Raw genomic sequence first — 23,523 nt, 5'->3', positions numbered from 1 at the left:
AACAGTGAACCGCAGACACTAGGATTTAGCGATGAGTCGATGTGTTTATTTTTCTACGATATCGGTATTTATTCTGTCTATCGGTATTTGTTGTGCTGCACTTCCTTAATAATTTGATGCATACAAAATTGTGCAGTAATTGCCAAATAAATTATAAACATTTTTCGTAATGCCAGGAAAAAAGTAAGATTCACAAAATTGATTTATTTTTCATATCACGCAAAACATTTTTGTTTACATTTATAGCGAATGTTTAATTTTCTTCTTTTGCACTGCAAAATCATCGGATAGACATCGCATTAATATTACCGCCAATTTTAAATATTGCCCATTGCCATGACGCACAGGAAAGTGAAAGATGACAAAGTTTTAAATATATGTTAATATTTATTGGACCAAATTTACAACAAAGTTCTCAATTTAAAAAATAAACTTGTAAGCAATTTTATTACTTAAAGGCGCGTATGTAGACATTTTACCTAGCGCCATTTATGTATGGGTGTATATTTTGAGATATCATCAGATAAACTTATCTTTAGAAAATTATGATTTTACCGCTATCCTGATTCCATTGTTATTATAGCACTGCATACCTTCAAAATAGAAAATAAACGAACAACCCCCCGTTAATTACTCAGCTTTTTTATTTTTGCAACGACCTTTGGGTATTCATTTAATTCTAGTGTCTACGCAGTCCGATTAAAATTATACTAATATTCTTTTCGCTAGCTTCGTCGGCTACTTGTGGCCACAAAATTACAATATATTTGTTAGGTACTTGCGTTTGTTTCTTGGCTAGTTTGGAATTGAAAACAACTAAATTTTAAAATTAAAGCAGACTTTGGTTGTCAGTTTTCTTCCGTGGTTCGTTGGATATGCGTGGTTTTGGATTAAAATCAATAAGCTAACTAAGGCAACAACCTATACAATCCATTTAGTTAACTGGTTAGAAAATGGAATCCAAAGATTCATCGAGTTGGCGTTGTGCTGAAAAAATACATTTATTCTCTGTGGTGCATAAAAATGTTAAAAACGTCTCAGCTTCTTTAGAAGATTTACAAATTTTGCCTGTGAAGTAAAAGAAGAAAGTGTTTTAAATCACAGGTTTCGTTTCTCGATCCGTTTCAATTAATACACATCCATTAAAATAAAACACAACCGTGCTTGATTAACTGAAAATTGCAAAATTTATTAACTTTGGAGTTTTTGTACGTACTGCTCTTTGCCGATTTGAAGCTGCCAATTTTGAATGTTAAATGAGTTGGGAACACTTTTGGTTGGTATGTACAAAAAACTTGTATTTAATTTATATTTATTTTAACAATTCCAATTAGGTTTAACAATTATGACACTCTTTGTTTTGGTTCGATTATCTAACACTTAAGCACTGTATACATTGAAAAACACTTGCGAGAATTAGAGGAAATAGAAATGCAGTTGACGTGGAACGACTTTTCTGACTTTATGCATATATCTATATAATGCCAGCTTTATATGCCTTGGTGAAGATGACTGGTTGATTTGATCTATGCGGGTATATATAGTATTTACAATATACATTGACTGATCTTGTTTGGGTGTAACACAGTTTAAAGTTTTGGCGACGGCATGATGGAAGTATCCCTATAAAAATAATATAAAAAGAAGAGAAGGAAACTAATTTGTAATGGATGGAAAATAATATTATTTCGATGGATTAGCAGTGACTACGGGATGTAACGAAATAAATGGCTGAATATAACTCTGAAAACGAATGACACTGATGCATGTGGATCGGGGTTATGAATGATTTCTTTGGGGAATGTAAAACATTCCCAATGATATTTTCAATTTAAAGAATTTTGAATTTCGTATCGAGTTTTATTATTTAGCACTTTATTAATGTTAAAGTTAAACTTAGTTTAGGTATTAATAAAATAATAATAGGGAAACAATCAAAGAAACAGAAACAGAAGGTGCATCAACTTAGCATAGGAGAAAGGTAAACTTAAAATAAGAAAAGTTAAGGAAACAATAATAAATCAAACGTTCAAGGTGAGAATACAAAGCCAGAGCTCATTTCGGGGGATTTGCAGGAAGGCAGGGTATCAGGATTGCAGGGTAAACAGGGTAACCAATGCAAACGAAACACTTACATATGCTCAGGGTGATTGCGTATGCAATCAATTAAATCATTAGGCTTGAGCTGATTTGTGCATATTTTGTGGATAGCCGTGAACAGGGGAAATCTGCAAGCAAAGAAGATCAGTGTTTAGTTAACTATTCGAACCTTATTGGATTATAAGCTCAGTCGTACTTGTCCTCCAGACCCTTGTTCTTCAGCATGTAGTTGACCTCCTCGGCAGTGGGTGGGCCCTGCAGCTTCTGGCCGTTGAGCATTTCCTTCTCCAGCTCCTCAATAGTTTTTCCAGAAGTCACAAACGCCTCAGAGACGCGGCGGTTACGGCCACCTGGAAGAGATGCATAGTATTATATCAAGTATTTTAAAATTGTAATTGCCACCTTACATGAAACAAACAACTTAAAATAACAAGCTTACAGTCATAAACAGAACTAATTTGTTACACAGCTATTAGTGTAGGCTACTAAAGAAATTCGCAATTATTGTTGGATGTGAGTCACTGGCAGACTTGTTTTGCCTTAAAATAATAATAGTATTTGACTAGCAGTTTGTTGACTTATTAAACTAGTTGTGGCCCGTTCCTGATAACCTTCTCAATTTAACCGAGCACAAAACTCACATGCCCTGGCGAACTTTTGTACTCACCGTAACACGTCGTGATCAGATCGGCCACGCCGCAGCTCTCGAAGAAGGTGGACAGCTTGCTGCCGGGATAGAAGACGTCCACGAAGCGAATCATCTCCATGAGGCCCAGCCGGATGACAGCTGCCTTGGTGTTGTCGCCTAGCTTGAGGCCATCAACAAAGCCAGCGCCGCAGGCCACGATGTTCTTGAGGGCACCGCAAACCTCCACGGCATCAGCGTCGTCCACTACCACCACGCGGAAGTGGTTCGCCTGGAAGAGATCGCGCAGAACCTTGCCATACTTCTTGTCCGTGCAGCCGATTGTCGTTTCGCAGAAGTTGCCCTCAGCCACCTCGTTGGCCAGGTTGGCGCCCATCAGCACCGCGCATGGGATCTGTGATGGAAAGTCACAAGTGGATTAGATATTCTGGCGGTGTCACCTTTGCGACGCTGACTTGCCTTCAGGTGACGCGTGATTATATGCGAGATCAGATCGATGCCGCCGCCCTCGGCCTTGTCGAAGCCCTTGATCAGGGAGATAGCGATGGCATTTGGCTTGATCTTGCCCAGTAGCTGTTTGCAGAAGTTGGGAATGAACTGGTGGGGCACCACGAAGATCAGGATGTCGGCATTCTTGGCGGCCTCAACCAGGTCGGGCACGGCAACCTGTGGAATAGGGGCCACAAAGTAAACTTTTCTAATTACTGTGATAAGGAAAAAAACAAAAAAAAATATATAACTCCGATAAGAGTGCTGAAGGTTGAATGAAGGGAACTGCAGACGGATCGCGGAAATCATTTTCCCAGCACGTGTATTCCACTACAACTTTTGGAGGCTCGTTCCTCAGCTGTCTAGACTATTTAAATAGCGGACTGGCTGGTCAGATCGATCGACTGAGCTTGATATGGGTGACTTTGTACATCAGAGTATTATTTCTCCATATCCCCATGCTGGCTCGCCAACCTGTTTGTCGCATTTGAAATGAGTTCATATTGCTAATGTATTTGTTTTTTCCAACGCGCGACGATAGTGATTATGAGTTCACAAATAAGACCAAAATGGCAAGCATATGGAAATTTTAAAAGGTTAAGGTATAAAGTGTGATGTTGCGCTACTTGCATTTTAATGAGCTTACTGGGGCAATGACATTTAAATAATTGTTATTGATATTGTATTAACGTAACAATCTATGATTTAACATCGGAAAAAGTAAATTTAACTAGAAAAACCAGCTGCCAATTACAATTCAGGTAATTGAGACTTTTAAGCTATTCGACACGTATTTCGCTCCACACTACGTCATATGGACAACCAGTAATTCTATACGGGCAACTAAACAGAATTTTCAAATATTTTCATTAGTTTTTTGTTGCATTAAACTCATTAGCTTGCTAACACATATTCATTGCCTTTTGCATACATTTTGCATATCTGACATTGGTGGCGATCATTGCTTATAGATTGCTTTCAGCCTCATTTATCTATTTTTTTTTTTTGTTTTGGCTCATCTGTTGTTTTGATTCCCCCCTCTCCAACAAACGTTGAAAGTCTGCCAAATTTATATATGTATATAAATTATATAGGCAAACAAACGGTGCGGCATGGGAAAGTGTCGCCCACATTTTGTTTGGTTTCTGTTTTTCACGTTTATCAATCCCCATGCTGCCAACGCATGACTCTGTGTGGCTAGGTTTTTTTCCAAGGCATGGGGCAAACTTTGTCGTGGATCAACTGTTGACTCTCCTTTATGGATGGACTTTATCAGCCGACCCGAACCAGTTGGGCTTATCAATAATCGGCGAACAGAACAGCTCGAGTGCCTGTGGAGCATGTACATGTGTAGCAACGCACCCGCTTCGAGTGGATCGCCTGCTTATCGCCTGCCTGTCCAATTATCGACTAATAGAATGTTGACGCATTCTGGGCGGCCCTGCGAGGGGGTGGCCCGTTGCAAGCCCACCGGCCTTGACCTACGTCAAAGGCACTGGGGCGGACACGCTCTTTCGGGAGAGCGGAGAGCGCGATGCTGGCCCTGAAAAGTGCAGCAAGAGTGCAAGAAGAGTGCAGTCCAAGTGCAGCCAGAGCGCAGCGCAGCGCAGAGAGAGAGCGAGCGCGGTGTAAAAATAGACGCGGATTCGACCGATTAGATAATTTGGGTCCGCACGGCCAAGATCAAGGTATGCAGCCTTTATGTAAGCGCACGGCTGTTTGTTAACAATTCGCTCCGGCGTTACATAAGTCCACCCCATTGATTGGCAACCAACACTCACCACATTCGGGGGCAGCTTGTGTCCTTTCAGGTACTTGACGTTCTCGTGCGTCTCGTTGATAATCTCCGTCAGCTTCTTGCCATCGATGAGCTCCTCGTAGACGAACATGGTCACTCGCTCCTCGAACTCCGGCAGAGCGGCGGCATTGGCGCCCACGATTTTCGCTATGGCCGAGCCCCTGCAAGGACGCAAGGTTTAGAGATTGGAATGTTGGTGGTGGTGTTTGGTGCGGGTGTGGATTTAATGGTCATTATGTAAGTGCATCTGGCAATGGGTAATTAAGTGCACTCACCAGTTGCCGGAGCCCACAATGCACACATTTACTTTATCCGCCATATTTTGTTATTGTTGTCGATAGACTCGCTGATGTGCTTCCTCTTGCTACTTGCTAAGTACTACTTGGCTCCGCGATTTGGCGCGATTAATAAATCGTAATTGTAATGCAAACTGACACGTCGAAACTGCGGCGACTACTGATTCTTGGTTTGCACTCCACACATGCTAATATAAGCAAAACAAGCACTGCGGCCAACAACAAATCGTTGCGATTGCGAACAGAGAGAGAGAAAGAGAGCGAAGAGAGTCCGTGTGGGTGTGCATGTGTGCGTTAGTGGTGCGATAAGCTCGCAAGCGGGAAATCCGCTCACCTTTCCAATGCGCAGTATATCTTGGTATTGTTTTACCAATGCAAATTATTTAAATAAACTTTAGTTTTACTAGAATAGTTAAACTCTTTAGATTGGTTCAATTGCCGAACTTCGGAGCGTTGCATCCCTGTTATGTTGGCCAGTACTGTATAACGCCTTTGCGCATTCTCTTGTCCAGTGCTTCAAGGTGAGCAATTGTGGCGCCAAATTCAAATTGGTATAGTGCATTTGTACTAAAATTAATATCGTTAACGGAATTCGTGAAAAAATTTAAAAGCATACAATAGGTGATGTTCATCAACTTATTTCCTTATTATTAATTATTTATTTTCCATTTTACTATTACATTTTATTGATTTGCCTATTTTGATTCGGAATGCCAACAAATTAGCAAATTGTAACCAAAAACAAGTGCTAATATTTTATAATCAACTGTGTCATCCTTTTGTCACTGTTATTTTTCGGAATAATCTAATTAACACACGTCGAATAGTTCAACAATTGGTATTATCCGTCATAACTAAATGATGGCCAGCCTCAAGTGGATAGCTATTCTACAATTCTTAATTATTTTCGGTGGTCAGTAATATTACGAATATTCCTGTTATTTTCTTATATAATTATAATTATTTGTAAGAAACCACTTTTTTAACCAGCTCTTGGGAAAGACGAAGTTGACGAACTTACCGATGTTGTACAGGAGAAGCTTTATGAGGCTATCTCCAAAACTGGATCTGCGATCAAATCCGGATCGGCAAGTCTTGATAAAGCCGTAAATAACGTTATGAAATTGAAAAAGGGAGCGGCTAAGTCGCTTATGGATATAGTTAGCCAACGTACCTTAAACTCTGAAAAGGACGCACCCTCTTCCTTCTCATCATGTGCTGAGGGGGATTTAAATTGTGAAACCAAAGGGGTGCAGGTCGCAGGATCCACACAGCAACCAAACACCATTACTTAATATGCTTTGTATTTCACGTGAATAAAGCAAATAACTATACAACGCATAATTAACAAATTAAATAGTGGATCAGACGAATAGAACATCCTAAAGAAACTAAAATGTATATTTAATGAATAAAAGGATTTTCTGTAATCTTAACTTTTCAGTGTCAAACTAAAGGATATTTGTGATACATGTGATAATTTTAACGAATTATAGGTTGTTAGTATAGTCAAATATTTGCAAATTTGAAAATGCAACAGATTTGTTAAAATACAATTATTATTAGCCTTTATTATAACTCCAAGTTAAAGTGTTGCCTGCTATTTACTGCACTTTGTTTGGGGAATTTGTACCGTGTTATCGGTCAATTTGACGAATGGATTTTTTGTATTTAACCGTGCTGCCGGACAAATATCCTGCACGCCTACGCATACATGGATGCAGTCGAGTCCTCTGTGCGCGATGGCGTTGACCCATGCCATGGCAGCGATGTTCCGGACTAATACCTTCATGTGAGCAGGACCACGTGCGCTCCTCTTCCTCCTGGAACACTGTCTAACTCCGCTCATGAGGTGGCCGGGTGGTGGCTGAGTGGCTTGGCGTTGGCGTGGCTGTGCTCGGGGTTGCTCTAATTCCACTGGCGCATCCCAGCCTGTTCCTGGTTGTTGCTGCTGTGCACCCGTAAAATTGATTGCGGCGAAAGCTGGAAAGCTGCACGTTATGCTCGTGGCCTGACTTGGTATATCTGGTCTGGTCTGGTTTGGTCTGCCCTGTTCCGACGTTCAGCTGGGAAAGCAGGAAAATGATTCCCGTTCCCGATCCCCACTGTGTTGGTGGGTGGGTGTGAATGGTAGTCGGAGTAGGAGTAGGAGGACCTGCCTGGTTCTTGGGCGGTAATATGATTTTCTTGCTGAATTTTTAGTGGATTGCTACGTTTTACTTCTATTCCTTTCCTTTTTCGATTTCTTGTCTACTAAATTTCATGTACTTCCTGTAACTATCACCTAGTCATATATTAAAGAAAAACCAATGTGATGTTTCTGTCCATATTTCCGCATTGATATAGGTAGATAAGGTTATGAAATATTTTTAACATCGTGAATGTATTATCTTTGCAAATCCGAGCTTAGCTTCTCCTCTTTTTAAGTGTTTAGACCCACAATCAGTTGCCCATCCATTGTGCCCATTCTATTGGCTTATCCTCTTGTAGCTGCCATGGATTACAGCCATACACGTGGTCTTTCCATACACACCCGCTGGAGTACCCGTCATACTAGGCGTATGCGGAAAACTCAAAATTAGCAAACAGCTATCAATCCTGCAGCATGATATGCCGGCCCACGCCCCAAATTCGATGGACAAGTGCCACAATTCACATCATCAAGATTGCGTGGATCTTGTGCCCACACACTCGACCATATCCCATATACCATATCGCATAACCCATAACCCATATCACACATCACATATCCCATATGCAGCCCACCTTTTTGGCCAAGGCTGCTGATTCGCTTGTCATGATGACGATGAGGAGCGCTCCTCGTTGGCGGCGATGGGGGTGCGGGGAATTAACCCTTTTGCACACAGCAATGTGTCCATAAAAAACAATGATGGACATTGGGGACTTCGGCATAGAATAATAGTACATCAAAAATTTTACAGCAACGAAATAAAATCATTTACGCAACAACGAGACCCAAAAATAAATGGCAAGAAAGGAGTAAAGAAAACGAAAAGATTCAGCCGTAATTTAGCTAAGCTGCCGTTTAAATGCCCTTTAGATACAGTATTAAACGAAATAATGTTATTTAAGTAAAAATGTTTTTGTAATTATATATATGTATGCATTTATATAGTAGAAAGTAACAATTAAGCGAATAATATCTTACTTAGCTACGCTTTAATTCGCCATACGATCTTTGATTTTTCAGTTTTTGAGGACTTGGTTACTCATATTAGAGTATTCCAGGACTAGATGAGGACATCGCTAAGCGGATGTAGCACGCTTATCCTTTACACACTCCCACTCTTTTGAGCAGGACATCTGGGCACTGGGTTTTACTTTTGCATTATTATTTTTACTTTATTTAAACCACACAAAATACTTAAGACGATTTTGTGTTTTGTGGCCCAAGATGTATTGCCCATGGCCAGCGGCAAAAAGAAAAGTGTGAAAAGAACTGGCAGCGGATGCTAAAACTTTTCCCCCCAAGAGTTGGGTGGTTTTTTTTTGGTGGGCTGGGTAGCTGGTGGAGCAGATCCGAAAGGGTAATGTGCAACATGTCCGAGCGGTTTGTGCGGCTGTCCCTCTACGAATTGGAGCTGCCGGCGTTTGCATATGCAAAATAAGAACTCTTTCCTTACCTTTTGCCAAAGACATTTGTCTCAGACAATTGAATCGGGCTCTTTGATGACAGGAGATGTTCGGAGACCGGACATCAATAATAGAAGCATAGCGCACATGTCCTTTGAAAAGGATTGGTGTCTGCTGGCAGAATTTATGACAGCTCCGGTTCAGTCCACTTCGCCTTGGTGGAATCAGGTGGTGGTGGCATCGTCGCCACCCCCCCACTTGGACAATGCTTAAGGATTGCGGAATATGCGACAGCATACAAATTGAGGATTTTTATTTTCATTACGCTTTTTATGATTTACATTTTTATTTGCCGCTCGCTTTGTCCTGCAAAATGTTTTCGGCACCTTTTTTTTATTTTGATGCTATTTACTTAACATCTTTTTGTGGCCCCTCCGCTGTTGCTCTGCAAATAGTGTGGAAACACTTAATTGTTTTAATTGTTTAAACTGGTTAATATTTTCTTCGTTTTGTGCGGCATTACATCCATTAACAGCATTTGCATTGGCTTACAAGGTTTTCGGTTGGTTAGGCGCTTTAATTTGTTTAGTTGCAGCAAACATGGCATCACTCGCTGGGTAATGCAAGTTGCACGGTTCTGAAGTTCAAGTAAATTCAATTTATGAAATGTTTTCATGTAATTTTATTCGGTACTAGATATATGTACTTATTCCTTGAAACCTGAAATATTTATAGGCTCTTGGCTCTAAATAGTGATCCTTATTTAAGCCTATCTGTCCGTGTCCGTTTGTGTCCGTCCGTATGAATGTTAACTTATATCTGCACATTTTTTAACTTTCTTTCAAAACCTTTCTAAAAAGCGGTCATACGGATGCGGTTAAGATTAGTTTACCCCTTCTTTGTTTTGCTTTAAATTGAATTTAGTTTTACTTTACTATAGTATCTGTACCAGAGGCTGATATGTATATATTAATATCCTCATACATCATTTCCCTTACGCCTACGCAATTCATAGGGATTAGGATTTCGGTACGTACCGACTTATCAATAACATTGTGGCCACGCCCACTCTCTTACCAAGCGCCTCCAACGTTAAAATCTACCTGGCTCCGAAATATTTGAAGCTGTGTACATCTTACCAATATCCATTTATATACGAATCGGATTAAAGGAAAGTTTCCAAATATCCCATAAATATTTTGTTAAAGAAAAATGATTGAAAAGCAGTGATATTTGTTTTTTTTTAATATATTTTAATTTATTTAAATTTGCCTTAGATGGTTAAATTGACCATAATATTACATTCATTTATATTTATATTTATTTTGTTTTCGCTATATCTAACTTCGCGTTCTTACAAGTATCAATGTGAAAAACTCAATTATAAAGCATTCGGCGGTTTGCACAAGTGGAGTTCAGACATTTCAAGTGCATGTCCAGATACACAGATACTTTTGTATCTGTCTATGCATTAGATACAACTAACCGAAACATGAAGCCAGAGAGGCAACCAACGAGCCAACAGTAACAGTGAGGCATAACATGCAACATAAATTGGTCGCTTGACCTGCGGCAAAGTTGTTTTTTCATTTTCACGATTTCTAAACGCGTTATTCGAAATGATACCCCGGAATGGTAAAAAAGTGGAAACTGAGAAAAAGCGGGAGGAAGGTATTAAAAAAAGGCAGTCATATTAAATCATGAATGTACAAGTGGGCAGACTTTCAGGGATGAAGGAAGGGTCCTTGACGACTGTTAATACCCTATAGTAGGCAAACAAAGTTGGTAAGCCGGAAATATGTTAAAGGATATGTATATTTTTTACATTTATTGATATGATATCCTATATCATAGGAATTCCAGTACGAATCCGTTTTAGAGCTGCTTTGAAAAAAGAATTTAAACTAATACTATTCTTTATTTGTCTGATTAAAGGGTATTTCGTAGTCAGAGCGCGAAAAAATTCAAACAACGATTGCGGATTCGCTGGATGGGGAGTGATTTGTAAGTAAGGGCGCGGGAATGGGACTGCGAGGTCCTTGCCAGGTTGAAATAACATGGGGAATTTTTAGAAAAGCGATGACAAAACGTCGAATGAAAGATAAATAAAGAGTGCCGCCCAGGCAGTCAAAAAGGAAAAATCCGTGGAAAAAGATGAAATAAAATAAGGATACAAATGTTAGAAAACGAAGCGAAAGTAAGGAGACCCCGACGCATTGCCGGCGATAAATCAAGGTGTGGGTGCGCCATCAACGCGGACTGCATCGCCAATGGAGGAGCGCGGTTAGTACATACGCCTCCATTACATGGCGTCCTGCGAACCATCGCATCTGCAGCTCCCGCCCCCAATTTGGCCCGCCTCCCGCCGCATTGAATCTGAATGAAGGATTCGGGTCGCATTGGAATACAAATAAGTTTGCATATGGCGACGACCGACGGATGGCGCTTAGGTGCTAGAGAATCGATTTTGATTTCATTTCGGCTGCCATGCGTGGCCGGTTCACTTGTCCACCTGGGCCGGCTCCATGGTGTACATGTCGCGCAGCAGCCGGGCAATGGGCACATTGCCGATGGTCTCCTTGAAGAACAGCGCCTCGATGGTGGCCGCTCGGATGGTGCGCAGCGAGGGGAGCAGGAGCAGCAGTCTGCCGAAGCGGGTTGCTTGGCGCGGGTAGCGCAGACGCACATGGTCCGAGAGGATGCACTGAGCCTGATCCTGCAGCATCTCCACCGGCTGCACGTCGCACAGGCCAGCGGTCTCGGGTGCGAACAGGGCGATAGCCTTCATGCAGCCCACCTCGCTGCCGTCGGGTGTGATCTGGCGGAAGCGGCACAGGATCTCCTGGATCGTCTTCATCTCCGTCTGCGTGGCCTCGTCCTGCAGCACCCGTTCGCGGATGAGCGGGGATTCCAGGATGGGCGTTAGATCCAGCGGTATAGTCCATTGGGCGAGGTTAAGCAGAAAGAGCTCCTTCCAGGATTCCTGAAACAAAACGCATTGATTTCGTTAGATTTCCGAGTAATTTATTGCATCCGTATATATCCAAGAATACTATTTAAACTAGGGGAGCATCCCTACCTGGAGCAGCAAATGCTGGTCGTTCTTGGAGAGCGTCTGGAAGGGCATGAGGCACTTGACCCAGCGCACCGCCATGAAGAGCAGTCGCGCCGTCGTCTCCTGCAGCATCTCCCAGGAGAGCAGCCGCGAGTCCAGCAGCTGCTGCGGGAAGAGCAGCGTGTTGTGCTGCACCTGGTACTGGATGAGCTCCTGGCACTTGTCCGGACTGAGCAGCAGTTCCAGGAAGCCGCTGGAGCTGCTGGCCGTGTTACAGGTGGAACCTACACCAGAACGCGGCGGTGGCGGCGTGGGCGTTGTCGGTGTCGGAGATCCGGATGTGTAGCTCGACTGCTTGTGCTCTCCATTATTGTTGTTATTATTATTATTGTTGTTGTTGTTGCTGGCACAGATCATGAGAGAGGCGTGGCTGGGTGGCGTGGTTGCCTCACTCAGGCTGTGCCGCGACATCTGGCGGTGCTGCGGCGATCCCGACGAGGTGGTGAGCGTGGGCGCTGGCGAAATGCTACCAGCACTCAGGGGCGGCGAGTTCGAGGGCGAAGGTGTCTCCGTTTCCACATTGACGCGCGGACTCTCGCTGCCCAGGCTGAGGCCCTCCTCGCCAGCACCGCTGCGCGATCCAATACTCGAGATGGACTGGATGGAGTTGCTGGGCGAGGGCGAGGAGTAGTTATGGTTGTTGCTACTAGGAGACGACGCCTGCGCCGCCGAGGCATAGGGCGTGCTGGTGGAGGACACCACCGCCGCAACGGCTGTGGCAGTGATGCCCGGCAACTTGCTGGCCGCCTCCGCGATCAGATTGTGGTGCAGCAGGTGCGAGGGGAAGGGCAGCGTGGAGCCGGGTCCGCTGCCGGAGATTGCGCTCGAGTTGCCGCCGGGATTGCTGACCACGCCGCCATGTGGGGCAGGCAGCGCATGCCCATGTCCCGGATGGTGGAAGGCCGTGGCGTGTTGATGTCCGGCGCCAGCATGGTGCAGGTGGCCAGCTGGTGGAACCGGTCCCTGTTGGCCGCCACTGGCCGTCAGGTGGAAGCCACTGGGTGGCGCCGCCGGTGCAGGCGGATGCGTGGAGATGTGCTGCGTATAATTGAACGAGGCCGAGACATTGGTCACCAGCGAGACGGGCATGGCGTGGTGATGGTGGTGCAACCCGGAGGCAGCCGCTGCAGCCACTGCTGCATGATGGGCGGCCGCTGCGTGGGCGTGGTGGTGATGATGATGGTGATGGTGGGCGGCTGCTGCATGATGCGCTGCAGCGGCGGCGGCAGCAGCATGATGATGATGGTGATGCAGTTGCGGGTGCAACTTCGGTTTCCTGGGGCCGCGCTCGTGCTGCACAGCTGGGGAGAGGAAAATGAGTGTTGACTTTTGAAAACATTTAGAAGTTCCGAGTAACAAGTGAATGTGTAGTATCTTTTAATAAACAATGCGTACTCTTAGATACAAAATCTAGATATTCATTCCTTAGACTTAGATTAACTTTGTAGCAATTTTTAAATCATTGGCTTGCCATTTACATGTGACGAACCCATCTGGTTTGCATAAAAACATTTGAAGTGTGTAATTGCGATAATCTGCCTCTAAGTAGTTAAATAAATAAAGTTAATTTCAAAGATACTCTTGGCTGGCTTTCTTCTCATCTTCCGCAGCTATCTATCCCTTTCGAAACTTTTCGGGACGGGCTGTTTGTGGCATGGTCGCAAAGGTTGGGCCTTAGCCGATTTGGGTCAAAGGTGAGGGGAGGGCGGGGAGAGGGAAGAAATAATAAACCGATTATTAGGAAGCTGGAGATGCAAAGATACGAGCTATAAGGACGCAAAGTAGCGGATTGGATAGATGAACTGTCCTCGGGCGTGAGAACTGTTGCACATGCCTCGAGCCAAAAACCTGGGCACCATGTGTGTGTAGCGTGTGTGTGAGTGGCTGTCATGACTTTTATTTGTTTGTAATTAAATGTATCTATAGTAGCGCTGCGAATCTTGTAGATTGCATGACGTGGCGCAAAAGGGGTGACATTTTAATACCCAGCTAATCGCATATGTGAGTGCGTCTTTCCCCCGCAAAATGACTACAGTCACTTGAGAGCCTTTGCCCCCACCAGCTTGGCTTCTTCTTCATCCCGCGCTCCACTCCAATGGTTGAAACTAGAAAAAAAGTTGCCACATTGCCACCTAGAGCGGGAAGAAGTCTCAAAGCTTTTAAAAGATCACAAATTTCAATTAAAGAAAATGCCAAACTCATCAAATTTTTATGCTGCGGGTTTAGCAAACTTCAGGTCCCCATTTTCAGCGCGACTCAAAAAAATTGCGGTTCAGCTGAATGCGAAAGAAAAGTTGAAAATACCCCCTGCGGAACTCAAACTTCAAGTTAACCCTTTGGCTGTGACTCTGAAACACCCACTTTCCTTTACTTTCTTTTTTTTGTTTCCTTAAACACAGAAACGCGTGAAAAAGGCAACAAAATTAGCTGCCTTGGCAGGAAAAACTTAAAATAAGTACTTGTTCCCTTGCACATCCTTTTTGATTTTGGCATTCTACGTTTTCTAGGGACGTCGCCATTTTTTCCCCATGGAAAACTTTGTTTGAAGGCAAAAGCAGAAAAGTAAGTTGATGAGCAAAAAGTAATGATTTACTTACTGCCAAGTTATGAAAATGGAAAATGCACAAGTCGTGTCTGAACTCTAACACCAAACAGGAAAATCACTGCAGGCGTTTCGAAAAAGCTTACTTGAATTAAGTGGAATATACTTTTTCAACTTGGGAATCAACTTTTGAGCATTTTATAAAATTTATAAATTGCATTTGATTTCTATTTTAGCAGACAAGTTAGTGAGTGAGTGTCACAAAATAGATACTGGATATTTCGACTATTTGATACCTGGTAATCATACCAATTAAGCTTTAAAAAATGCATGAACTATAAAATCTAATAAATATCAAAAGCTACAAGTTAGCTTAATAACTAGATCATAATAGAATGAATGAGCATTATTTCCTCCCCAAACACCGTAATTACATAATTAAAAGTATCTATTGTAATGATTGAATGGTTGAGATATCCGTAAGTACTTGACAATTGGCCATTTCTTACTCCATTGTTGGCCTCACAATTCCGTGGGTGACTGCGCACTGGAGCAGCCTGTGCCGACATAATGTGGCCATTATGGACTATTAAGCACTCCGGCTACTAGTCCTTTTGCAACCCCCGATGGAATCGGAAAACTGGGTCTGCACAGACACCCCTGCTCGGAGCACATCGAATCACTTCAAGTGTTTTCCTAATTTCACGGTTTATGTATCTTTTTATTTTATTTCCGTTTGTTCTCGAGTGTTACGCTTCTCGCCCATGCCCACACACACACACAGACAATTTGCAAACGTTGCCTTATTTACTTTTAATTTGCCTGCCAAACAAAACGAACGCATTTTGATATACTCGAGTCGAAGTCCTTTTGCGCTCAGTTTTGATTACGACATAATATAGTATATGCCCCGCATCTGCTCATTACCGATTTTGCCGATTTATTTGCTTCGATTTCTGGGGCACGCGTTGCGCTTTTCAGCTTATGGGCGTCTGCGTATCCTTCGTCCTGGCCACCGCTCGCCGTGATGTTGATGACCATCATTTGGTAGTTTGCGTGCGGCATCGTCGTGAAGTCGCCGTGGTCGTGTCTCGCCGTGGGAACTTGCCAGCTGTGTGGCAGCTCGCTTTTCCACTGCCACTTATCATTAATTTTTCCGCCGCGTTTTCCTTGGCATCCAGACATTGCGGCCTTTGTCCGCCGCTCCTGTCGCTCCTCAGCTTCGCCGCCTACGAATTGGTTCCTTTTCCCCCTCAAACGCATGTATTTTGACATAATTGTTTTTGCTCTCGTGAAAAACTTCCGGTCCGCTTCCCTGTGCGCTACCCTAATTAATTGATTAACTTCAGAAAATCGGTCAATATGTTCGCTATGTTTCTCTTTTTCCATTTGCGCCTCGCTGTCCTGCGGCGGAGGTGGTGTCCTGTGAGCAGGGTTGCGATCCTCGTAATGAGTTGCTAATTAGATTTGTAGATTGTCATTTTTTCCACTCGCTCTTTTCGCCCAGCGGGCGTAACTTTTTGTACCACATTTCAGAAAAAGCCTGGGAGGTTTTCCAGGTGTTTTTCTGCGGCGAAATGGGGGAAGAGGGGCTGCGGGAAATTCGGGGTAAAAGAGAAACTCCTTGATTTCCGTAAGAGTTTATAAGTCAAGTGTTAATTAGATTTCATATTCATGAGATTTGCATACTATCCCAGCTATTTGCCTTATAAGCATAACAATGAAATATTCATGAGTTTAGATAATGTTTATTCTTACAGCTCACTGTATTGAAGGTTTGCGTAGTAACGAAGGACAGTAACATTCGACAAAGATATAGCTTTTAAGTAACTTAATAAGAGGTATAATAACCTATTGATGGTAATAATTCAAAGTTGCTTTCAAGGGTATGGCATTGTTCCTGCTTATAGTTGAATCATTCGATCGGTAGGAGATAGTTGATACTCATGTTCCATCGATTTGCTGCTTGACTCCTGGACACTTTGTGTGCATGTCCGTGTGTTTACCGCCCATTCGATGTGGCAAGTGGCTACGGACATGATGAGGCCAACGGCTTTTACGCCTCTGACTCTCATTCGAGTTGTGCTCGCCCAGTGGGTAAGTGATTTTAAATCCGCTTTTAATGTTGACACTGACACGTTTGACTCACTCACGCACACTGCAATGCAGGCAGGATGTGTATGGTGTGCATGTGTGTGTGGGTGTGGGTGTGGGTGGAGATGGGGATGATGGGCTCCTGAATGCTGGGGTTCGTGTCCATGACATGTGCAAGCCAGGCGCATTTACATGTCGCACAGTCTCTGGCAAAAGTGTATGCACATATCGTAGTAGGCTATAATGTCAATTAAGTAAAACACGCAGCGCATGTGTGTGTGAGTGTGCGTGTGAATTTGCATGTGTGGGCGTGTCTCTCAGCCATGGCTTTCTGTGCCCTGCAGCCATGTGTAAATGAAATTGCGTATACGCAATGTGGCGTGGGGAATTCAACGCTGGCTCAACCGAACCGGGCGGCTTAAAAGCTACACAATAAATATCAGCAGGGTTCGAATGTATGTATGTATATGTACATACACATACATATATATACGAATATATGAAGGCGTGTGTATGTATATGGCTGCACATCAGCAAAAATCAATACGTTAAAATGTGGTCATGAAATTAGCAGTGACTGCCTTTTGCGCCAGCGCCAAAAAGTCGTCTCCGGAATAGACATCAACAACAACAAAAGTGTACATTGACACCATCACGAACGAAACGAGAGCCAGTCCCACAGACTTGGGCCAAAAATGAAGCCAGCCTGGGGAACCACAGTCTGTTGACAAAAGGGCTTAAGAGCCCAGAAGTATGCAACAAAATACTTGTACAACTAAGAGTATACACTCCTAGGTGCTAGTGACACCGGGAAACACCAACAGCAACTAAGAGCACTCCATTCTGCCGTCCTTTCCAATGGGTTTACACTTGGCTGAATCTTGCAAAAGGTTTCCGCTCGTCCACTTGGGATTGTCTCTGCTGTTTGTCTTATCGTCTTGCCTCGCTTAATCCTTGCCGGAAAGTGTGGGCGGAGAAAGTTGCCTTCGTTAAGCGCAAAAGTTAAAGTAAGTACACATCGACTCAAGTCGAGAAGACTGGATTCCGATGCACATTAAGCCTCGCAATTGAAATCAAAGGACAATTGTAAGTCTTATTCCAATATTGATTAATAAACTTAGACATGCCGACCTCTAGAAGCTCAGAGTAATTTCATTGGTTTCTTTGGCAAGAACATGACAAACTAATGACCTATAGCTCAGAAAATTACTTCTTATCTTCCTTCATAATTAAATCTGATCGACTTTCACTTTTAGTGCTTATAAAGTATAGTGCTATTTTTAATAAATATTATTATTTATTGTTATGTGCGCATATAAGAAGGAAAGGGCCAATAACATAAGATTGAGATAGTTTCTAAGCTTATTACTCATACGCACCGTCTCCTCTACTTAACAAATATGGAATTCTTTGCTTAGCCCCTTCTAATAGAGTTTACAAAAAATATAGAAACTCGCCATATTTTGTAAACAAATTATTCAGAAATAACTTCATTGAGTAATAACCCAAAAACAGAAGGGAATGCTCATTTCAACTTATAATCAAATACCAGCATTGTAAAATTATGGTTCCAAATCCTCCTTTGTAACTTCCATTGTGAGAAGTGTCTCCATTTGGGATATTTACACATTTTGCCCGGCCATTATAAGCATCATTACATATCACTTTTCGGCTCATCACACAACCGGGGGAATAATGACCCCATCATTATCATTATTACACGCCCACTTTACGGTGCTCGGGTGAACGGAGCTTTTTAAGAATGGGATTCGAGAAGCGACACAAATCACTCAAAATGAAAAATCCGCTTAAATCGCCGCGTAAATATTGGCAAAGAAAAAGAAAGTGAAAAACTTTCGGATGGTTCAGGAGGGTCGCTACGTGTAGTATGCGTGTTGATGATGCTGACACTTTGGTGTATACAAATGCAAATACCATTAAATGTGACAAGTGGCAACATAATTTGTAAGGAGAGCTCTTGTCGTCCCTTCCATTTTTTTTCTCAAACCTCCAACATTCAATCCGCATCCTCCCCGCCAGGATATTAGCATACAAAGTAGCCAACATTTGTAATTCTGTCAGCCTGGTTTGGGGGAGGCAGTTCTGCTTCTGAATTCAGAATTCTGAAAGCTTTGACAGCGAAATGTGCGACGCCTGTCATATTTTCCCATAATAACTTATTTGTCAGCTCTAAAGTACGGTGGCATGCTGATTGGTCAGCTGAAAACTGTCAAATTGCCATGTCCTTTGGGCAAACGAGCTGTCTTTGTAAAAAACGCACAATTTTACAGCTTAATTTGATATATGTATGAAACGAAGAAGAAGTATATATATTCAAGTTAGTATAACAACTTTATTTTGAATTTTTAGATACATACTATAGATAGTAAATCTTTGCATGTATTAATGGCAGATCTTCCCTTTCATTTGCAATTAACTTAAAAAGAAAAATGAGAAAACTGAGAAGGGCAAACCACAGACGCAACTACTTTCAATCCCCAAAATCCCCACCACAGTCATAAGGCCAGCGACCCCCAACAACAAGTTTACTACTCACATGACCCACCCAATCCAAACTCACAAAAATGTTACACAAACGTGCCTTGAACGATTTTTGTGGCTTTTTTGCTTTCTGCTCTAAACAACAAAAGCATTTTGTCTGGGGAAACTAGAATGGCGTTAGGGCGGAGCATTTTTCTGTGGGTACATCTAGCACATAGGGTGGGTGCCAAAAGTGTGGGGCTTGTGGAAGATGTGTGAATTGTTTGGCGTCCATGGCTGTTTGTTGTTTATTTACGGAACCAGCCAAGAAAAACCCCAAAAAGGCAGCCCAACATGAGGCTTTGTAGCGGCAAACTAAGAAAATATCGCAAGGAATGTGAGGAACACGTGTGTACATCTCTCAGCATGCTCATATCCTGCCGTTTGCGATGTTTACAGGATCCCCGAATTTGGTTGGGGAATTGTCCTGAAAAGTACAGTATTTGTAGTAATGATGGATACTTTGGCAGGTAACCAGAATCTGAGAAGAATTCTAAAGCCCAAAAAAGGCAATAATAATGTAATATAGATCTTGCAAGTTATGGAGCAATCATCGCAACTGCATCAAGTCCATAGTATGGACTCCATACTCCTTTATAGAGAACTTCGCCGTCGGCTATCATTCTAATCGCTATAATTCCATTCTGCTTTTTTCCAGTTGTGCTTTTTTTTTGTGGGCAGCTCTAGTTTTCACTTGGGTGGTGGTGGCAAAGGACCCTTTCCGTTTTAGCGCCCCTCATCTCGGTCCACAAGCCAGCTGCGAAGGTCCTTGGGTTGACTGACGTCTAAGTTCGAGCTTTGGGCATCATCACTTGATTGTCAATACATTTTAGTCGCATTTTCAGCGAACGGATAATGCGTGTAATCCGCTATTAAGTGCACATTGTCAATCGCCCCTCACGCCTCAAAAGCACACCCACCCACACCCACTCAATCCACCGCCCATACCAAAAGAGTGGCCTTTGCGTGTGAGAAAATCTGCTGGGATTCTCACGCTGCTCTGGTCCCTTGTTTCTGGCCCGGCTCTTCTGTGCAGTGAACCCATCAATGGCAGCTCCTGAACACTGAATACCAAATACTGAACATTGAATACTGGCATCGCATCCATGAGATGAGTTTGGCTCCTGGATGTAGTCGGCCAAAGTCCGCACCCCGACTGCCATCGCCATCTGCCAACTGCCAGTTGATACGGAGAATGTTCGTCGCTATTATGTGTTTTTATGCTACATTTAATGTTGGCTTAAGAGCTTTAAAGCTAGCATTGTTGCATTGAGCTGTGTTCTCGGTTTGGTCATGGCTATCCGACTGCCGATTACCGCCTGAATGGGGGACACTCGGTCGATATCCAAATTCGAGCAGCTAATGTTGCTGGGTTTTTTAATTTTGAGTTGGAAATTAATCAGCAGACTAACCAACTTTCTCAGATTTTGCATAATTATTATTATTATGATTCTGCTATTAAATATAGGTTTTCTTAATCCAATTATATTTAACATATAATTTTGGCAATTTCGAATAAATGTTATACACAATCATTGCCCTTTTCCATTTTTAAAACAAAGTAAAATGTATCTTTGTGTAGCTCACTTAAATCAGTTCCAACACTTTCCCCCATTAGGGTTTTTGCCCCCAAGGCACGACCACAGGATTGGGGCTCGCATAATTTATAATCAGCTTAATGACAAATTCAGGCAAAATTCAAATGGCATTTTCTGGAGTCTGGCCACAAGTGCTGGAAAGGCGGGAGCCACCGGCATTTCGGTTACCCTCCCCCACTTTAAATGTAATTTATGCCCAAAAGCCTTGGCGAAAACAGGCTTCCCGAGCTAATTTGCTGCATAATTAAGTGTATTTGGCAAGTAAAACAATACTTGTGGCGCGGGAAAGGTATGTCCTGGTGTTACTTACCATCCTTGTTCATGGCCGACTGGAAGCACTTGGCCAGGCGACAGGCGCGACACTGATTCCGATGGGTCTTGTCCACCGGACAGCGACCCTTGAGATCGCCGGTGGCCTTACAGGTGTAAATCCGATTGCGATGAATGCTCCGCTTGAAAAAACCCGAGCAGCCTGAAAGGGATTAGCTAAGCTTACACTTTTGTCAACTCGATCGCATCCAGGACTCACCATCGCAGCTGTAGATTCCATAGTGCTTGCCGGAGCTGCGATCGCCACACACTTTGCAGGGAATGTCCAACAGGCGATCGCCCGCTAAAAAAGGATAATAAGGTGAATATAGTAGCTGTGGATTGCTTGGCAGTGGTAACTTTATAATAAGGATATCTAAGTATGTAGAGTTCTCAAGATAAGAAAATTAAAATATAAGGATTACGAGGTTTTAAGATTCTTTATTAGTTTGGAACAACTATTAACAAATATACCTTCGATTGAAATACCCACTTATGTATGACACTGGAAAATATAAGCTGCCTTGTGCGACAACAATGGCAAGTAAGTGTATTTAATCATTGGCATATTTAACTTTTATTAAGAGCTAATCCTGCCGGAGCTCGTGCGCCCTGTGAAAACCAGTGCGTCACGCCCAACGAACGCTGCCTACTTTGCGGCGCTGCTTGGAGAGTGTTTGTCGCGGATTAGCTTGTGAAAATGGCCCGCACACGCCCACATCCTGTGCGGAAAAGTCGGCGGGAGCTGGATGGAAGGATGTGGGGATGGATGGCAGCCCTTTGACTGGCACGCTTCGCAAATTAAGTTCAACACTCGGCACTTGTCAAAATAAAACGCTCGCCCTTTGTTGCGGTCCTTTGTCCTGTGACATTTGACATATTGTCGCTGGTGAAGTTCCCTCGGTTGTGGCCATGGTTTTGGTTTTGGGTCGCCGTTCGGTTGGCGCGTGTTGCCAATTTTCACACCCTCCGGATCGTCAATTGTCCGCAGCGTGTTAACACCTCTCGAGTGGCCCTTTTCTGGGGTTGCATCGGATTCGGATGCGGAATCGGAATCTGAAGGACCACTGACACCTTGGGCCACGAACCTTTTTCAGCCCGTTGTTTTCTTTTTTAAATTTCGCTATTGTTGATTTTACATATTTCTGTTTACTTATGCCATCACTTCCTACTTTGGAACCCCTTTTTTTATTTGGTAGTTGGCCGGTGTGTGCGGGTTATGTCTTTATATTAAACATATTCAATATGCTTTTTGCATTTTTGTGGAAATCTCGGACATGTTTAGATAGGCAAAAAAGCCTATCGGGTGTGGGAAAACGTGAGGGGCTTGCACTATCGGCGTGAGAGCTTCACAATGGGTCATTCGAAAATCAAAGTGACGTGGGAGACCAACAGGAAAATGGAAATACTAATGCCATAATTGGAACAACATCAAAAATCGAAGTGAAAGGTTTTTGTAAATTACATTCTAGCTGTACCACTATTTACTAGAGAGTCAATGGAAAACGAGAGAGAAAATTGATTACTTTTCCATCTTTTAACGAATCAAAATGTCAACCATATGGTCTGGCAATTTTTGTTACGTTTCTGTCAAATCTTATTTTTTCATTAATCAAATTTATTGAACAAAGTGTCTGTGATCAGGATACTTAAGTTTTTCTTCGAAGGAAGCTGCTGGAGTTGCAAGTGTATAACATAGTACAGTTTCCAATCAAATCTTTAGATACAGATAGGTTTACATGGCTTATGATCCTGTCAAGAATTTGCTAGTAATCTAAACTAGTAAACTAGTTAAAATGATTCACAAACCAATTTTGAGTAAATGTGAACATTTGCTTGTGCAATATTTCTTCCTTTCTAAGGTTTATCGCTTTCACATTACTTAACATACTATGTGATTCTTAGATGGCGTACACCCCTTTCAGTTTACCAATTTAAATAAATTATAGCAAAATAAATAGAAAGCAAATACTTCATGATTTAACAATAAGTTCACTTATAGTTTACGCGTAAAAAAGCACTATGGCTATACTCTAATTTCTTCAAAATTATGCAATTACAGGCAATACTACTATTTACAAAAAAATGTCTTAAAACTGAAACCATCGCTTTGTCACTTTTGCATAAGGCTATCAATCTGACGGATGTAGATGCTTTTGTTGATGATTTTTATTAAAACAGCTTTTTAATTGCCGACGGTATGCCCATAAAAGGTTATTGGGAAATTCCGACGCATTTCGTACCTGTGCCCATTTTCCGTTGATGGAAATATTTGAACCCTAACGTATCCAGTTTGCTCCGATTTATGTTTCGCACTGCGCACTTTAAATTTGAACTGAGATTATATGACGATTTGTTAACAATTTAAGTGTCAAAGTCAAAGTCAAAGTCACTTGCAATT

The 23,523-nt window shown here is 42.6% G+C and overlaps 3 protein-coding genes and 1 long non-coding RNA gene across 5 annotated transcripts; 2 read left to right on the top strand and 2 right to left on the bottom strand.

Moving 5' to 3' along the window:
* Positions 1-20: 20 nt before the first annotated feature.
* LOC116800233 lies at positions 21-1,643 on the top strand. Its single transcript, XR_004361211.1, has 2 exons — positions 21-183; positions 247-1,643. It is a non-coding gene; the product is annotated as an uncharacterized LOC116800233 (long non-coding RNA).
* Positions 630-5,499, bottom strand: LOC6613543 (glycerol-3-phosphate dehydrogenase [NAD(+)], cytoplasmic). Of its 2 annotated transcripts, none has more exons than XM_032714127.1 (7): positions 5,309-5,498; positions 5,017-5,194; positions 3,206-3,412; positions 2,768-3,140; positions 2,297-2,450; positions 2,136-2,228; positions 630-1,068 (listed from the first exon to the last, which is right to left on the bottom strand). In XM_032714127.1, the coding sequence occupies exons 1-7, from the start codon at positions 5,350-5,352 to the stop codon at positions 1,056-1,058; spliced, it is 1,062 nt and encodes a 353-aa protein (XP_032570018.1). In that variant the 5' UTR covers positions 5,353-5,498; the 3' UTR covers positions 630-1,055. The 2 variants fall into 2 exon arrangements, with proteins under 2 accessions (XP_032570018.1, XP_032570017.1); XM_032714126.1 differs by lacking the exon at positions 630-1,068 and adding an exon at positions 1,272-1,623 and having other exon boundaries at positions 5,309-5,499.
* Positions 5,500-6,136: 637 nt separating this feature from the next.
* LOC116801934 lies at positions 6,137-6,765 on the top strand. Its single transcript, XM_032723957.1, has 2 exons — positions 6,137-6,242; positions 6,320-6,765. Exons 1-2 carry the CDS (start codon positions 6,188-6,190, stop codon positions 6,622-6,624), a joined length of 360 nt encoding a protein of 119 aa, XP_032579848.1. The 5' UTR covers positions 6,137-6,187; the 3' UTR covers positions 6,625-6,765.
* A 4,557-nt stretch (positions 6,766-11,322) lies between these two features.
* LOC6613541 (zygotic gap protein knirps) lies at positions 11,323-23,375 on the bottom strand. The gene is made up of 5 exons (XM_002037973.2): positions 23,366-23,375; positions 21,343-21,426; positions 21,124-21,285; positions 12,003-13,339; positions 11,323-11,906 (listed from the first exon to the last, which is right to left on the bottom strand). Exons 1-5 carry the CDS (start codon positions 23,373-23,375, stop codon positions 11,424-11,426), a joined length of 2,076 nt encoding a protein of 691 aa, XP_002038009.2. The 3' UTR covers positions 11,323-11,423.
* Between the last annotated feature and the right edge of the window lie 148 nt (positions 23,376-23,523).

The sequence above is a fragment of the Drosophila sechellia genome, chromosome 2L (genome assembly GCF_004382195.2).
Source record: "Drosophila sechellia strain sech25 chromosome 2L, ASM438219v1, whole genome shotgun sequence".
Lineage (NCBI taxonomy): Eukaryota > Metazoa > Arthropoda > Insecta > Diptera > Drosophilidae > Drosophila > Drosophila sechellia.
Note: the sequence above shows the minus strand (reverse complement) of the source record. Positions and strands in the feature narration are given on the sequence as shown.